The sequence below is a fragment of the Aythya marila genome, assembly GCF_965140915.1.
Source record: "Aythya marila genome assembly, chromosome: 4".
NCBI classification, from domain to species: Eukaryota; Metazoa; Chordata; class Aves; order Anseriformes; family Anatidae; genus Aythya; species Aythya marila.
In genome coordinates this window covers 44,856,913-44,874,051 of record NC_139045.1, presented here as the reverse complement: position 1 = coordinate 44,874,051, position 17,139 = coordinate 44,856,913, and the positions used below count along the sequence as shown (strand labels likewise).

General features: G+C 47.8%; 2 protein-coding genes across 24 annotated transcripts in view; both read left to right on the top strand.

The window, feature by feature from the left end:
• Positions 1-5,024, top strand: part of LIN54 (lin-54 DREAM MuvB core complex component) — a 34,584-nt gene extending 29,560 nt beyond the window's left edge. For all 8 annotated transcript variants that reach the window (XM_082760146.1, XM_082760145.1, XM_082760144.1 and 5 more), the window contains 4 exons: positions 425-527; positions 836-973; positions 1,651-1,853; positions 2,313-5,024. In XM_082760146.1, the coding sequence (XP_082616272.1) occupies positions 425-527; positions 836-973; positions 1,651-1,853; positions 2,313-2,514 (646 nt within the window). In that variant the 3' untranslated portion in view covers positions 2,515-5,024. The remainder of the gene's footprint in view (positions 1-424; positions 528-835; positions 974-1,650; positions 1,854-2,312) is intronic.
• The window catches only part of SEC31A (SEC31 homolog A, COPII coat complex component), a 39,832-nt gene continuing 25,269 nt past the window's right edge, over positions 2,577-17,139 (top strand). For 5 of the 16 annotated variants that reach the window (XM_082760128.1, XM_082760124.1, XM_082760125.1 and 2 more), the window contains exons 1-13: positions 2,580-4,368; positions 5,347-5,465; positions 6,332-6,467; positions 6,716-6,798; positions 7,167-7,290; positions 9,220-9,418; positions 10,359-10,454; positions 11,966-12,106; positions 12,646-12,788; positions 13,287-13,386; positions 14,492-14,653; positions 14,834-14,986; positions 16,772-17,008. In XM_082760128.1, the coding sequence (XP_082616254.1) occupies positions 4,367-4,368; positions 5,347-5,465; positions 6,332-6,467; positions 6,716-6,798; positions 7,167-7,290; positions 9,220-9,418; positions 10,359-10,454; positions 11,966-12,106; positions 12,646-12,788; positions 13,287-13,386; positions 14,492-14,653; positions 14,834-14,986; positions 16,772-17,008 (1,695 nt within the window). In that variant the 5' untranslated portion in view covers positions 2,580-4,366. Of the gene's footprint in view, positions 4,369-5,346; positions 5,466-6,064; positions 6,109-6,331; positions 6,468-6,715; positions 6,799-7,166; positions 7,291-9,219; positions 9,419-10,358; positions 10,455-11,965; positions 12,107-12,645; positions 12,789-13,286; positions 13,387-14,491; positions 14,654-14,833; positions 14,987-16,771; positions 17,009-17,139 lie in introns of those variants that run through there. The other 11 variants (XM_082760134.1, XM_082760132.1, XM_082760131.1 and 8 more) reach the window with 5 other exon arrangements.

The window sequence follows — 17,139 nt, the reverse complement described above, 5'->3', positions numbered from 1 at the left end:
GGCAAGTGATTTTTAACTGCTAGGTCTAAGGCTCGATCATCTTCGTGAAATCTTTTGCTGTTTTATTGAGAGCATTTGTAACAATTTGATGTAAAAGCATTTTAAGCTGAGGATCTTTGACTGTATGAGAGCTCCTGAAGGCTAACTTGAACCAACAGGGTCAGGAACTGCCTGTGAGGATAACCACCCAAGGACTGCCATGGAGCCAAGCCCTATTAGCTTCTTGTGCTGCTTTGAGGACCTGAGCTGTCTGAACGTCAGCTCAGACAGACACCTTGTCCATGTGGAGCTCAGCGTAGGGTGACTCAGGCGTTCATCAGTGCATGTGCATGGTCACCAGACTAGAAATGTCTGGTACTGCCAACAGTAGTAACACCAAGGTAATGGTCGTGTTTACAAATGCCTTGTCTATCTTCCATTTCAGGTACTGCGATTGTTTTGCAAATGGTGAATTCTGCAATAACTGCAACTGTACAAACTGTTATAACAACCTGGACCATGAAAATGATAGGCAAAAAGCAATAAAGGTGAGGGATTTTTTTATTTTTTTTTTTTTTCCTCTTTCTGATGTCATGAAAGGAAAGAGCCTGTTCCTGTTCGTATAGATTTTGGTGTGTTGCTGAGTAGTGCCGTGATGGGACAGCAGGCATTTTAGTTTGCTTCATAGATAGCTGGAATGAAAGAAGTAGCTGGTGTATTCTGAAGCCACAGCATGGGGCCGGGTGGGTGTGTAACACGCTGATCTCCCACCTGTGCAAGATGTAAGCTGTTGTGTTGCATCTGTAATGTCTACTCCCTACATGCGTTGTCTGACCCTTTGGGTCTGCCTTGACAGGCCTGCCTTGACAGAAACCCTGAAGCCTTCAAGCCCAAAATAGGTAAAGGAAAGGAAGGAGAATCAGATCGGCGACACAGCAAAGGGTGTAACTGTAAACGCTCGGGATGTCTCAAAAACTACTGTGAATGTTACGAGGTAAGAAGTATTATCTTGTCTTAAAGATGCTGGCTTTTCCTCTCAGTGCTGCAATTTTGCTGCTGTGCTTTGTCTTTTGCTCTTTTTCAAGTTGCAGTAATAGTTTTAGGTCTATCTTTTCTTCCAGCAGTTTACACATAGAAAGCCATGTGTTTTGCAAGACTGATCACTTCTGCCATCTGAGTTTAATTTTAAACCATGTAATAACTCTGAACACAGGCTTGGAGCTCTCCTTTATTGAAGAGCAATATTTTTAAAAGAAACCTCCTGCACCGCATCCCTAGGAGCTCAAGTAGTTATTGCAGAGACACTCTGGGATGGAACATGTATGTGGAAGCCAAAGGCAAAAGTTGGTGTTGCATCAGATAACTGATCGCTCTACGGATGCAGATATGGTGGCAGACTGACCTGTCCCATAGTTTAGCCACTTAAATTCTGCTGAAAACAGCAGATTGGGAAAGAAAGGCATGGGTGGGATACTGTTCATCTGCACTGGATTCAAGCATAAATTCTGGGAAGGCATCTCACCTTGAATTTAAAGAGAGGACGACTACCTGAGGATTTCTGCTGGTGGCTAATTGCAAACAGGCTAAAACAGGATCACCTTTCCCCTGTGGGTGGTCACTAAGGGTGCCAAAGCTGTGACAGGCTTCTCACATTCTGTTTATTTCTTTCAGGCAAAAATCATGTGTTCTTCCATATGCAAATGCATTGGCTGCAAAAATTTTGAAGAAAGCCCAGAGCGCAAGACATTGATGCATTTAGCGGATGCTGCCGAAGTTCGGGTCCAGCAGCAGACGGCTGCGAAGACCAAGTTATCTTCCCAGATCTCAGATCTCCTAACAAGGCCAACACCAGCACTCAGCAGTGGTGGGGGGAAGTAAGTTAACGCAGCTCACGGTTTTGCCTGGTTCTAATATGCTTTTTTGGATACGCAGCAGGTACATCCCTGTCATCTTCAAATGTCACCTAAGCTGTAGGACCAGGAGCACTCAGGTGACTGGAGCATTTTATTAACACAGCTTTGTGTCCTGTAAATATAGTGCGTGCCACATTTGGCTATGTTCAAGCGTGTAACCAAGCATGGTTGCCCACATGCTGCTAGGAACCATGAAGTACGCATGTCGCATTTACTGAGTGGTTGTAAACCTTGAGCCACCCTTCTGCTGAAAGCTGGAGAATTGTTCTGTGCACCTGGGCAGGTCCAAATGGGCTTTGCCATGTTTCCCAGTGGAGACAGGCACTCAGCACAACGGCCTGTCTGTTCGTTTGACTGCTGCTGTGGCGTGTTCGCTGCCCGTTGGAGTGAGTGGGTTCTTTGTTTTTCTGTTTGTTTCAGGCTGCCCTTTACATTTGTAACCAAGGAGGTGGCCGATGCAACGTGTGAATGCCTTCTCGCGCAGGCTGAGCAAGCTGAGAAGTTGGGCAAGTCAAAAGCTGCGGCAGAGCGCATGATCCTGGAGGAGTTTGGACGCTGTTTGATGAGAGTGATTAACTCTGCGGGCAAGTCCAAAAGTGACCCTTGTGCCATGAACTGCTGACGCGTGCACAAGAGCCACAGTGAGGTGGACTGAACAGAACACTTAAGGCACAGGGACACTTTGGTTTGGCATAGAGGATTTAATAATACTTGTTAATTTGGTGCTTGTTTTAAATTGATTTGCGGAAGATGAAACAAGAGAATATTTTATATCAAGATTTAGAGCCTTTTAAATCTTAACTAAATCCTCTTCTATGTAAGATGATGCCTAAAGGTCAATTTTTCTTCCTGATGTACAGCTTTTAACTTGGGTTTCTTAAGGGAAAAAAAAAATAGCTGTTTTCTCCCCTTTCCCTCAAAGTAATTGCCTGAAGGGCATATATAAATGATTATAATATATATTATTTACAGTATATGGAGTTGCATTGCTTTGTGTGTACAGGAAAATGCAGATGATGGCAAGAATCAGGTGACGCTTTGGCAACAGGCTCATAGTGAAGAGGTATCTGTGTGTCGAAGTCAGTTCTAAAAGGCAAGGTGTGGAAAGGAGCATCTAAGTGGAAGGTGGTACCTGTACGTAGGGCGTAACACAGCGTGCTTCTTCAGTGCACAGAGCAGTATGAAATATGCAGGCGAGTACACGGGGATTGCTTGCAGGTCTAGTGTTGGACAAGTGGTTGAGAATCTCGCTTGAGCAGACCGCAAGGAATTTGGAGGCAAACTGCATAATTGGGAATTTTTTTATATGATCATGGATGAGGGCTCAGATGTATTTTAAGGTGGAACTCATAGGCTGACGGTGGCCTGCTCTTGAAAGTGAGGAAGAGCAGCTATGCCACAGTGCCAAGCTGTCTGCCCAGCGTGTGGTGTTGGATGACTGCAGCAGGTAGGTGCTGTTGCTTGGGTGAAGCTGTGAGTTCAGAGGCGTGCAGGAGCCTAATCCCTCGCTGCAGGGAGGGATGTGCAGTCCGTTGTGTTTTCCAGGGTGAAGCTGTTGCCCCGGAGAAGTGTTTAAGCCCGAGGAGCTGAGGTCACAGGAGACCATGGAGCCACACTTGAGACAATCTGGCTTTTAACTGGCCTGTGACCACAGGTGGAGGTTACATTCAGCCTGGTTTTGTGTTTCCATGCTGCTGCTTCTCAATATCGTGGTGGTTTATTTGGCTAAGGGTTTTTTAAGCGTTGTTTTGAATGACGGAGAGTGCTGTGACGGGGGAGGATGCTAGCGCAGAATCAAGGTTGCTGCCAAAATAATGTATGGATCCTTTGATCCAAAAGGAGGAAAATATACCAACATAACACACAAATCACCTTAGAGCTCTGTGTAGATTGGAGCAGGGGATTTTCTTCAGTATTTGTTACAGGCCATCTCAGATCACGTTTTTGATAGTAGAATATATTTGCAAAATCAACGTGGTAGGTTACTTACCTAATGTGAATGTCAATAACAATTGTAATAACTGTCTCATTGCTGCCTGAACAAGATGGCTTTTCTTTTTTTTTTTCCAAAAAGGATTTTGCATTCTTCATGTAAAGCTGTAAGCACAGAGATGTGGCAGAGCTCTTGCTCGAGGTCTTCTGGCGGGGGATAAGCTGGGAAAAGATAGGGGCCAGGCAAATGTGCAGCAGAGCCGAGCACCTACAGGTGTGTCTGATGGCAGTAGGACAGGAAGAGGCTTCTGCTCTCTGTCTTCACCCCCTGGCCCCGCGTGGTGAGCAAAAGGCCCTCTGTCCTCCATGCTTCCTTCTGCCCCCCTCCCCAGGGTGGCTCGGGAGCGTGAAGGCCCTGGGCGGCGGGCCAATTTGGTGTCCTGCTGGTCACCGTCTGAAGGGCTCTGCCTGGTAGAAGCATCTCCCTCAGCATAAACCACAAGTCTGATAGTGCAAATCTCTGAAAAAGGAATCCATCTCTCATGTAAGTAACTATCTGCTTTCCATAATTAAGACTTGGGTTTATTAAAAGTCAGTACGGTAACTTTACACGTAGGTAGGGCAGATACTCAGTTTACTTCTAGTGAGCTAACATAGTATGTCCAGTAAGATTTGTATAAATGTAAATTAGTGTAAGTGAATAAAGTAATAACTACGTACATTATTTTTTAAACAGATTGCAATATGCCTTCTTTTGTTTAGACTTCAATCCATGTTAATTTTGTATATATTCTGTGTCTTACTCTAAATTGCACCTTTTGTGATGTGTATTTATATACAGTGTGCAGAAACACTTGTGAAATTTAGATTACAGTTGTAATTATGTATGATGGCATTGCTTGAGAATATTTTACTTGTAAAGACTTTGAAGGTGCAATCAAATGCTCTTAGGTTTTTTGGTTTTACTTTGAACAAGCTTTCTCCAATATTAAGCTGGGATTCCTCTCTCCCCTCTCCCTGGTGTAATACGTATGGATTGGGTTTTGTACTTCCTTAGCCATTTGAATCAAACTGCTGGACAAGATTTACAGTCAAGCCCATCCAGTTACATGAAAATAATTGGGAACGGGGCAAGGGTTCATTTTCTAGTTCTGTTTACATCTGAAAGTAGAAAAAATAAATTTATATTTACTAGACCTATTCAAAGAATACACTTTTCTATATTGTAAAAATGAAACAGTCAGATAAATCGCAAAGAAAAATAAACATTTATACTATTCTGTAAACACTCTTTTTGCACTCCTTTCCTTCAGCACTGATGAATACTTCCTAAAGAATTGCACTGAAGTATCAAAATCAATACATCTGTTAGCACCAGGCTCTCTTGTGATGCCAGTACGGGCTTGGCTTCCCAATATGCGATCGAATCCTACCAGAAACTCTTGGTGGTTAGCGTATTTTGACGTCTTTTTTAATTAAAAAAATAATTTAAAGACTTTAATGAAAAATGTAGTGTTTGCAGGACAAGAGTTGAGCAAAGAAAAAGCTGCCAGGCTGGACCTCTGAGCCCGTCTGCCACATCCCTGGGGCGAGCTGGGTGCCATACGGATCTGGTTGCAGGACCCTGGGCCAGACTCGCAGGTAAATGCTTTTGGGGAGCCTTTGGCTGCACAAGGCAGTTTGGATGTGCAGTTTGGGTCAGCTTCGGCCTTTTTGGGGAGCACGCATGTGACCCAAGGTAGCAATAGTGCGTGACTGGGCTTGGTTGGGGACACAGTTAATCGCCTGTGGGGTTATCCAGCCGAGCAAGAGCTGCTCGTGGCTTGGTGCAGCCCCCTAACGGGGCAGCAGTGCTCGGGGGTCGCCCTTGGGCTGCTCCCCCTCCGGGCACAGCCGGGCCCAGCGCCACGCTGCTGGCGGAAGCGCTGCCCGCGCTCCCGCCCGTCCCTTCCTGCCCTGCTCGCGGTCGTCGGAGCCCATTGGCCGCCGCCGCGCACCCGCCCCCCGAGTCCCGCTTTGCTATTGGCTGACGGGCCTTCACTCAGCCGCCGCCGCTCGCCCGTTGGCGGAGGGAGGGAGGGCGGTGCGAAGCCAGCGCGGAGGCCAATCCGCGGGGCCGCTGGGCAACCAATGGCGAGCGCTGCTCGCGTCAGCCAATAGCGGCGCGGCCCCGTCCCCTATATATAGCGGGGCGGGAGCGCGGCGCTCCCTCTCCCGCCGCGCCGCGGCAGGGTGCGGGCGGCGTCATGGCTCCGAGCCGCGCCGTGCTGCGGGCTGCACCCAGGTTCCCAAACACCCCCCGCCCCAATAAACAGCCCCGCTCCCCGCAGCCGCTGTCCGGTGATGAGCCTCACTGCTGTTCACATCCCGACACGCCGTGACGACCGCTGTCGAGCTGAGGACGGCGGCTCCCCCCTCCCCGCCTTCCCTCCCCCTTTGCCCCCCTCACCCCACTATCGCCCCCCGCTGACGGCCCTGTCCCCTGTCCCTTTGTCCCCTGTCGCCAGGCGCGGGCCGCAGGAGGAGCCGGGTCCCCGCGGGAGCAGAGGCGGAGCCGCCCCGGTCAGCGCCCGGAAGGCGCCGGCAGCGCCCGGAAGCGGGAGGCGGCGCCGGGGCTGCCACGTTGGAGCGGGCCCGGGACGGGTGAGAGCCGCCGCGGCCCCATTTGCCCCTTTTTCCGCCCCAAATCCCCCTCCGAAATCACGCTGGGGGCGGCGGGGCCTCCCTCCCCGTCGCGCTCCTCTTTTGGGGGCGGCTTCGGGCTCTGCCCCTGTGTTTTTATCCCCCCATCTGCCGCAGCCGCCCCGTTTTGCCCTTTTTTTTGAGCATCGCCCTGCCCCAAACGCCCTTTTTCCCCCAAACCCTCACCTTTTCGTTTTTTTTTCTTCCAGCAAGATGAAGCTGAAGGAGGTTGACCGCACGGCCATGCAGGCATGGAGCCCTGCCGGGCAGCACCCCATCTACCTGGCCACGGGTGAGTTTTAGGAAGCGGGGGCGAGTTTTGGGGCTGCCCGTGGGTGACAAGGAGTCTCCTGTCCCCTGTGCCAGGGCAAGGTGACAGCAACCCTGGCTGCTGGGACGCTTCCCTCGTTGCTTATCTGCCCCTTGCCGTGGCTTTCTGCCCATCCTCAGGGGACGAGGAACCTTCTCCCAAAGCTTTTTGCATCCACACTGGACAGAAAACTCCCTGAAGGCAACCATAAAAAAGAAAATTATATCAAAATCTAACTCAGGCAGAAATCTGACCGCTTCTCAGAGTCCTTTTTGCAAGTGTGTTGTTTTTTTTATTGTTGCTATTCTGCATAGCATCTTCTTCTCACTGACGAGCCCACTCCTCTGCAGGTACGTCGGCCCAGCAGCTGGATGCAACCTTCAGCACGAGTGCTTCCCTGGAAATATTCGAGCTGGACTTATCGGACCCTTCGCTGGATATGAAGTCCTGTGCCACCTTCTCCTCCTCTCACAGGTGAGCCATGGGGTTGTTGTGTGTGCTTTGCGCTGCAGGGCTGGTGCATGGGATTTGGCCACGGTTGTTGAGGACAGACGCTTTGCTGAAGGACATCATTACAGCCACGTATATGGGGCTATGTTTTCAATTCTTGAGCAGTAACTTCAAGGCCTAAAGATCTAAGATTCTTTTGTGAGATTTTTACCAAATACAGTCTCCTGGGGCCTGAGAAGTTAGGTCTTGCCTTTAAGTAGATGTGGAGGGATTGGAATGAGGTCTTTGCTGCATTTGCACACAGTAAGATTGCTTATAACGATTGATTGGCCCTGTTTCAGGATGTTCTCTGGATTCGGGTAAGTAACAGTTACAGGGGCTTTTTCAGGAGGAAGCAGGAGGTGTAGGGCTGCTGTCGGTCCTGCAGCAACGCTTTGCTTGAGTGCTGCTGTGGCTCACAATCCCTGCCCTGCAGTTGTTTCTCTTCTGATATGCAGGGCTGGGGAGGAACAGCCATCAAGGGCCCAGACTGCTTTATGCCTGAGCCGTGGCAGAGCTGGTGCTGACACTCCTTGCAGATCTGCTGAGGGCAGAACGATGACATTGAGCCTCTAGGATTTTTTCTCCCTTGCTTTAAATGCGACTGAAATAAGTCAAAGCTTGCCAAGTGGCATTTGCTTTACTGACTTTCAGAACCTACCCACTATGGCCAGGAGGATGTAGAGCTCCTTTAAAAGTGCTTCTCTTGGTGAACAGCACAAGTGTTTGACTTTGCCCCCAGAAAACAAGTCACAACATTGCAAAGGAGTTTGTTTGTTTGTTTGTTTGTTTTTAAGATAACAACCCATGCCTTAGCTTATAAAAGTATACATCAGGTTATATTGTGGCGTACAGCAAATGAAGATGGCTGGGCAAACAAATCCAGAAAAGATGGATTCAGCAAGAAATTTTGTTAACTGCCCTCCTGTGGAAAATGTGACGCTGCTTCTGTAGAACCACTCTTTATCTTGGAAAGAGCAAAGGGCAAGAGGAAAGTAATGGCACAGTTAACTCTGTTTTTGTTTTGTTCCTCATCTTTTTCTGCTCTCTTTTAGGTTATTTACTCGTTGAATCTTGCTGGTGGTGTAATACTAGCGCCCTGATAGCCTGTTGCTCACCATGCTTGTTCTAACCTTGCATAGTTAGGTGCAGAACTACAAAAAGCAGCATACCATTTTGGTTTGCGGTGTGGATGAGCACACCGTTACCGTAATCTGGGTGCTGTGGCAGGACAGTGACCGCTGACACTGAGCTGCTGAGCACTTGGTGCTTACAGCGTTTGTCAGTCAGCATGTGCTCTTTGTCTGGCCTTCCCCAGCATGATGTGCTGTGAAGAAATCAGTCATGGGTAATCCAGAGAAAAACAAGAGTTCAGTAGTAACACAGTGAGGGCTCAAGCAACTGGTCACCACCTTCCAGACCTGTGGGTTTGCATTCTGCTCGGGTAACACCTGCCGTGTGGCAGCGCGGTGTTTCATGCGGAAGAATGCCATGCTTTGCATGGCTGAATACACAGGAATGCTGTCTTGATTATTTAGCAAGCTGGAGCTGAAGTAATTTCTTCTTTTTTTTTTTTTTTTTGTGGATGGACACAACGGTTTGAAAACATTTCCAGAAGTATATTTAGTTCCTCCAGTTCAGCCTGGAAGCTCAATTGCAGTCCAAGTGACACGTGTCTGATGTGAGAGAGCTGGCTGAGCATCCAGCACAACAGAGGAAAGTTTGCCCTTCCAGGAGCACCTACAAGGAAAAGGATTTGGAATTTTTGAATAGCTCCACTGATTTTTCTTTCCCTTGTACAAATAGTTGGCCACATGTAGCAGAGGTTTCCCGCCAGGCTGCAGCCTGCAGAGTAAAACGGGGTATGTGGAGCTGACAGTGGCTGGCTGTAGCCGGTGGGTGTCTGTCTTGCAGGTACCACAAGCTGATCTGGGGGCCGCACAGCATGACCGCAGGCGAGCGAGTCTCTGGGGTCCTGATCGCTGGGGGTGAGAACGGGAACGTCATTCTGTATGACCCAGCCAAAATCATAGCTGGAGACACCGAGGTCATCATCGCCCAGAAAGACAAGCACACGGGGCCCGTGAGAGCGCTTGATGTCAACATGTTCCAGGTAGGTTTACTGCTGTTTGACGTGTGCAGGTGTGGATGAGTGGCATGTCTTAACAAGCTATTACCTTATGCGTATCTGTACCTTTACCAGCCCTTGAGAAGGCTGACCTAAATCTGTTCTTTGCATCTTTGTTAGTAAAAACCTGTCCTGTTGCTGGCATCTCGGGAGAGGGAATAAAGACTTGTAGGTGTCCAGTTGATTCCTTCCCCTCATGATTTGACGTTGCCAATGTTGCAGGTGTTCTTAGCTCAGCCTCAGTGTAAAACAGAGGTGGTTTTCTGTGCTGCTTCAACCAGTCTTCCCTTTCAGTTCCCATAGGATGTGCTGATTTTGTCCTTGTGACATTTCCCTGGGCTGTCACTCTTTGTTCTGGTGACGTTCGATTTAAGGTGTCCCCTTTAGGGAGATGGCATTGGCATCTCTAAATCTCCTCACTGGAAAAGGGAGGCAGAACAAACACACTGTGACATGGTCTCTTAAGGCAGAACAGCTCTCAAAATCGGCAAGCTTGCTCCATCATTAATTAGAGTTCAGTTCCTTGTAGATACAGTGGCTTGGCTTTTCTTCAGCCCCCTCCAGCTGCAAGTCAATGGAGTTGATTTCCTTTCCTAAATAGCACTTTTGTCCCTGGACGCTTGCTTTCAGCAAGACCATCCTTTGTTCATTGTATCTTCTCGAATGGTTTCCTCTCCTCTCCTGGCCCTTATGAAGCTGGGACTTGCTGGTCAGCAGACATGGGATGCAATCAAAGGGCATCCAGTGGCCCCTGCATCTCAAACACTGCTTTTATTTCCTTAAGCTGCTCTGTGTGAACCAAAGGCTATATCCTGAGCTCATACGCGAAATTGGCACAGTCTTGTCCATCTGATGCTTCCCAGCAGCTAAGACTGTGAAAGCTGATGCTGAAAATACTCTTAGCGTCTGTTAATGTGTCTTACAGACTAATCTGGTGGCCTCTGGTGCTAATGAGTCTGAAATCTATATCTGGGACTTGAACAATTTTGCCACGCCAATGACTCCAGGAGTGAAGACGCAGGTACGAGATTGGTATTTGTTAAATACTGTAAACTAATGAAAAGCATGAAGGTCATTTATCTGGAGAGCTCATTAAAATCAACTTTAGAAGCTATATGGAAAAAAAAAGAGACTTAGGATAGAAAGCAATTAGTTGTAGTTAGTGATGAACTGCATTTCTGTCGATGGTTGTCAGAGTCCTTGTACAACAGTTGTTTCCTATTAATGTAAGTAAAAATATGTTACTTTACCGCATATTGTTCCCCAGTGGCTTCCTGAAAGGTCAAGAAAATTGGGCTTTTGGTGCTTGCAATGGGCTTTTTTTAGTCTGTGGGGTTTGAAAAGTGGGTATTTTTGTTCGTGTGATGTGCTTCTGCTATGGCAGGAGCCCATGTCCCTTCAGGAGAGCTCTGTAGGTGCAGCTGAAGCAGCTTTCAGTGAGCGCGTATGGTAGCACATTGGTTATGACAGCACTATGTTTTGGCTTCCATCATGTCTAACTATTATGTCCAACCACTGCTGCCTTTCTGGGAGCACAGCTTGAGTGCTGTGCCAGTCAGTACCATCCTGTGCAGCCCCTGCAAGGAACAGGCTGCTGTCGTTCCCCTGCAGCAACGTGGGGTGTGCAGAGCTCGTTATCCACACCAGAACTGCGGTTTTCACTGACTGCACAAGCATTTCTTGGTGTCTTCACGTGGCACAATTGTAAATAAAATATGTTTTAAAAGTTCCTTTTAGTCTTGGAATAATGTTGCGTTTTATCAAGCAGTAAGTACTAACAAGCAGAATCTGTCTGGTTACACCATTTTTTAAATATCCATAGCCACTGCACACAGGATGAATCTCTTCCAGTCTGCCTTTGTATGGTTCACTGCATGCTTATGTCCAAGGACCACAAAGGCAGAGACTGAGGGAAAACACAAGTAAGACTAGAAGCAGCTGCTGAAAAGGGAGAAGATGAGGCAGTAGGCTTGGCAGTCACATTTCTGTGTTTCAAGGAGTGTTCAGGTGACGGCATTTAGCCTCTCTTCAAAGATCTCTGGGGAAGAAAATAGCCTTTTGTCCTTTGTCTTTGATGGAGCTGGAAGAATGAGAGGAAGTTGTTTAAAAGCAGGTACTTTACACAGCTCTTGTTAGGAAATTAATTACCTTTGTAGTTACTGGAAAATCAGTGTACTACTGCAGGGTAAGTTGGAGGCAATGAAGTGAGGAAATAGAATGAGCAGAAATCTGGAGTTTAAAGATTTCTAGTTTAAAACTGTTAGTGTGGATACTTTGTTTGGGATGGGTACTTCATTATCACGTGGATATTGTGGGAACCTTGCTTTTGTTAAGGGTCTTGCATAGGATTTTCTACACTGACAGCTTTTTCAGGGGCTCTGCCCTGCAGCAGGTGTGTGTAGGAAAGCAGAATAATCACAGTACGTTGGGTGACTCTCCTTGCAAACACATTATATAGCGAGGCCCAAAAAGAAAGCATTTTGAGGCCTTTCTTTGCTAAGGGTGTGACAGGCTGTTCTGTGTGCCCGGCAGCCTCTCGAGGACATCAGCTGCATTGCCTGGAACAGGCAGGTCCAGCACATCCTGGCATCTGCCAGCCCCAGTGGCCGAGCCACCGTGTGGGATCTCAGGAAGAACGAGCCCATCATCAAAGTCAGTGACCACAACAACCGGGTGAGTTAGCTCTGGAGGAGATGCGCGGGGGCTCCTGAAATAGCTGCTTGGTCACTGTGCTCTGATTCTGATAAGCTTCCTAACTCGTGTTTCACATACCTGGTCCCTGACATAACAGCAGCACAATAGGCTGGCTTCATCGTGAGATTGCAGGTTGTGATGGGATGTTCCCACAATGGTAATCTCTGCCTGATGATGGCTTTTATTAAAATATCAACGAAAGTTAAAGTTAGCCAAAAAGCTCTGTGTGGATGCTTTTACAGCATTCTTAGATTAAAACGTAGTATTTTAACAAGACAGTACGAAGTCACCTTCTTGAGAGGGCCTTGGGGAACTAACTGCAGCTCTCCTTGCTAACAGAAACAAGGAGAGCATCCCACACTGAGCGCAGTCAGAAACAATGCCCAGAAATACAGCCACAGAGTGGCACTTAGCTGAAGACCCTGTTCTCCTCACGCTTAGACCTGTTCAGGCTGGTTGTCTTCCGTTCTCTAGCGCTGTTTAGTTACCCTGTGCTTTGGCACAATGTTGTCCTTCAGATGCACTGCTCGGGCCTGGCATGGCACCCTGATGTTGCTACCCAGATGGTCCTGGCCTCGGAGGACGACAGATTGCCTGTGATTCAGATGTGGGACCTTAGATTTGCCTCCTCGCCACTGCGTGTTTTGGAAAGCCACACAAGGTATGAGAGAAGACAGAAAAGGTTCCTTTTATGGGGCCTGCTGGTTGGAAGGAACGAGGCCTCACATTAAAAACACCTTCCCCCCAGAAAAAAAATCGACATTCCTGATTTGTTTTATGCTGTACATGAGGAAGCTGGAGTTCAAAGAAGTAGCAGAAGCTTGCTTAAAAAAAAAAAAAAGCCTACAGGTTTGCACATGCTGTAGAGGCAAACACACCCTTCTGGTACACTGGTATCGACATTCTCCTACAGAGAGTGTTGAATTCAATTTTCCTATATGGTGGCTGGACCTTTAGAGCTACTCATGCAGAAAACAGCATCTATTTCAATATATCAAATGCTGATAACATTTAACAATTTCTTACAACAGAGGGAGGAGGGGGGAGGGTATTCTGAGGTGGAATGCTCCGATACAGTACCAACTCGCTTAAACACATGCTCTGTGTTACCATTTTTCATTTATGTTAATCTGTTACTTGGCTGTGACTTTTCACACAGGGGTATCTTGGCCATTGCTTGGAGTATGGCAGATTCAGAGCTGCTGCTTAGCTGTGGGAAGGATGCTAAAATTCTGTGCTCCAACCCTAACACGGGCGAGGTATTGTATTCACACAACTTAATAAAGTCTCAGTCTGTTTGGAGATTGCACAGTGGCATATGTAAAGGAGCATTTGTAAAAGCCGTTGATTTTTCCTGTATTGTTTTACCCATTCTCACAGTATTTGCTTCCCTGAATTTTCACTGGTTGAGAAGGGGAAGGAGAGGGGGGTGGATCTTTGTTCGCAGTCCTAGGAATTATGCTGCTGTGGGGTGTTTCTCCATGTTTACTTGTGGTTGATAGATGCGCTTCCTGAGCTTGTTTTGGTGCAGCAAGACCACTTCCTGTCATAGTTGATCTTACACGTGGGTCCCTACTGCTTTTCTGCACCTATTTAGTAGTGCAGAAAAATTATCTATCTCAATAGGGATAGATATGGATATCACTAAACTGAGTGGATCCTCTTTACAGACCACGTGAGTGTTTGCCCCCAGACCATGACACTGTTGGAGGGCTTCTTGCTTGCCAGTGTAGGCAAGACAATCCTGGCAGACGAGGAGATACGTGTTTCCAAAATTCAGGCAGGAGTGAAGTACAAAAGCTGAGTAAGACAAAAAGTGGGGGTGGTGATTGTGTGATCTAAGCTGGATGCTGTGCTGCCTAGAAGGCTTTACGTTTGGATGACTCACACCACATGTTTTTATTTAAAGGAAAAATGTTTCCTAGGAGACAGCAAGGCAGCTACCATTTTGTTTCTTCAGCACAAAATTGTTAAACAAGTGAAAAATAACTTCTTAGTTTGTGGTTCAATCCCTCCTGTAGCCGTAGGCTTTTCTGTTCCAGGGCAGGAGAGACCGTCTACTCAGAGTGCAGGTTTAACTTTCCCAGTTATCCCCCAAAAGTCAGTAGCTGCACAAGCAGCGCAGACATAGGCAGCCTGCCTACATGGTCACGTGTGCATTAAAGAGAAAATTTAATGGGAGGAGGAAATAAAGCAGCAGTGTGTGGTAATCTCTGATTGTCACATCCTGCCTGTTGTCAGTGTGTAGGGTAATGTGGAAGCTGCCGGGGAGCAAGAGGAGCAGCTTGAAAACAGAAAGATGCTGCTGCTGCTCATGGTGCTTGCTAAAAGCTCTGATCTGCTGGACTTGGTTTTGTTGCCCAGGTGCTGTATGAGTTGCCGACCAACACGCAGTGGTGCTTTGACATCCAGTGGTGTCCCAGAAACCCTGCCGTCCTGTCTGCCGCTTCGTTTGACGGGCGGATCAGCGTTTACTCCATCATGGGAGGCAGCACGGACGGGTTGAGGCAGAAGCAAGTGGACCAGGTATTGAGAAGCTGAGAAAAGTGGACGGGAAGAGGAAAAAGCACAGGCTTGGGGAAACCTTCGGGGGGTGTTGCAACTCCATGCAACAGGAGTACTAATCCAGTGCAAAAAAATGATGCTGCTTGGCTTATCGGAGATGGTGTCTTAGAATTTCCCCATCCTCTTTTATTTTTGTCAAAGCTTTCATCCTCGTTTGGGAACCTGGATCCGTTTGGTACAGGACAGCCCCTCCCACCCCTGCAGCTCCCCCAGCAGACTGCCCCACAGAGCGTCGTTCTGCCCCTAAAGAAACCACCCAAATGGATCCGGCGACCTGTGGGAGCATCGTTCTCGGTAAGCAGGAGCCAAGGCTGGCCGGGCAGGGAGTGAGACAGCGGTAGCACCTGCAAAGTACATCTGGAAGAGGGGCGTTGGTCATCATGCTCCACCTTGTGAGCATTTGCCCAGAGTGCTGTGGTGGCCGAGATGCTTGTGGGAACATCTGGAGTGAGCGCTTGGGACAGTCGGCAAAGCATGACAAAAAAATGCTTGGGAAAAAGCAACTGGGAAGCCCTGTGTTCCCACCAGGCACTTGTTTTTTTCTGTTTTGGGAACTAAGGCTTTGCTGCATTTCTGTGGTGTTTGCTTAGACTGAAAAAAAAAAAAATGCAAATTTGGGGGTGGGGGACAATAAGTTGGGCAAGTAGCTGAGACTCCAGAGCAGCTTGAAGGTATTGTCTCATTGCAGAGAAGAATAACTCAGCCCTAATGGAGGTAGCTGGGGTCTCTGCAGCAGCACGTAGGCCAAGGCTCCTCTGTGGATGTCAACCTGGCAAGGCCCTGCTTTTCATAAGAGCAGAGTCACCTCCTCTTCAGCTCCACTAAGGGCTTGTTTCTGTGACTCAGAGGCCATTTCCCAAGAGACCTCCTAAAGATTTTAGGCAGTTCACTTGAAATGGATTTTTGTGCCAAAATACTACCTGATTTTCAGCAGTGTGTGTCTGCTTATTCATTATCTCACCCATGTCTAAATCAGCTTGGAGCTGTAAACTGAAATAATATAAGCTCCTTCCATTTTTTTCCCTTTGGATTTCTTTCCATGTGATGAGGCCATTCACTGCCAATCTCTCAGTAGCCTTTCAAACAGTAAGCTAGCTGCCACGCGCAGGGTACGCATCGTGCCTGGGCGTGTATTTAATGATGGATAGGATCCTTTAGTGTGTTCTACGTTTACCCAGGTAGGCAGCCACGCTTCATGTAGCTGCTCACTGGTTGCCCTGCAGGTGGGATGGGCAAGAAGGTGAGAAGGATTAAAGTGAGAAAATTCATGGGCTGAGATAAAGACAGTTCAATAGGTAAAGGCAGAGCTGTGTGCAAGCAAGTTAAGATAAGGAAATCAATTCAGTCACGTCTGTCTTCATGCAGATTTTTAGCCATTCAAGGAAGTGGGGCTTCGACATGTGTCACGTTTTCTTGGGAAATGCCATAACTTGGAATGTCCCTGTTCCCACTACCACTTCCTCCTCCTTTACCCCAGCTTTTATTGCTGAGCATGACACCATGTGTTACAGGATACCCCTTTGGGCAGTCTGGGTCAGCTGTGTCCCCTGCCAGCTCCTTCTGCACCCGCAGCCTCCTCGCTGGCAGGGCAGCCTAAGAAACAAAGACCTCAGTGCTGTATAAGCACTGTCCAGCAACAGCTAAAACGTGGGTGCATTATCAATGCTGTTTTGGGTACAAATCCAAAACATAGCATCATATGGGTGGCTGTGAAGAGAATAATCTGTATCCCAACTGTAACCAGCACAATGTTGCAGTAACATGAGTTAATCTGTTTATGCTGGCCACTGTGCAGACAGATTTCTCAGGAGTTCCTAGACCAGGTCCTCAGCCTGAGGGGAAAAGAGGGATAGGAATAGTTGTGTTTATGAACTCACTTGAATGTGCACACGCTTACCAGCAAGCTGCTTCAGTGCATAGCATCGTGTGCTGGTGGAGGAACACCATGAGCTGATGCCAGGACCATTTGTCCATTGAATGATAAGCATACATGCCTTAAACAAAAGCACGCATACGTGTGTGCATAGTTTGTTTGCATATACTTGTATTTTCACGTGTCACATGTGTTCTCAATTCCAGTTTGGAGGCAAGCTGGTTACATTTGAGAACGCCAAGCCTCAGCAGCAACCAGGCATCGAGCAGCAGCAGCAGCGTCACCACGTCTACGTGAGCCAGGTTGTTACAGAGAAGGAGTTCCTGGCGCGCTCCAACCAGCTGCAGGAGGCTGTGCAGTCTGAAGGCTTCATCAGCTACTGCCAGAAGAAAATTGACATGGCCCAGGCTGACTTTGAGAAGAATGTGTGGGCTTTCTTAAAGGTAACAATGACAGCAGTCCGGGAGTTCCCCATGGACCTGGAAAGCCAGTGCAGGAATATTTTATTCTGCATGTTACAGTGTTCTGCCAGAGGAGGGCTTAGGAACAGAAAGTGCAGGCTGGGGGAATGGTG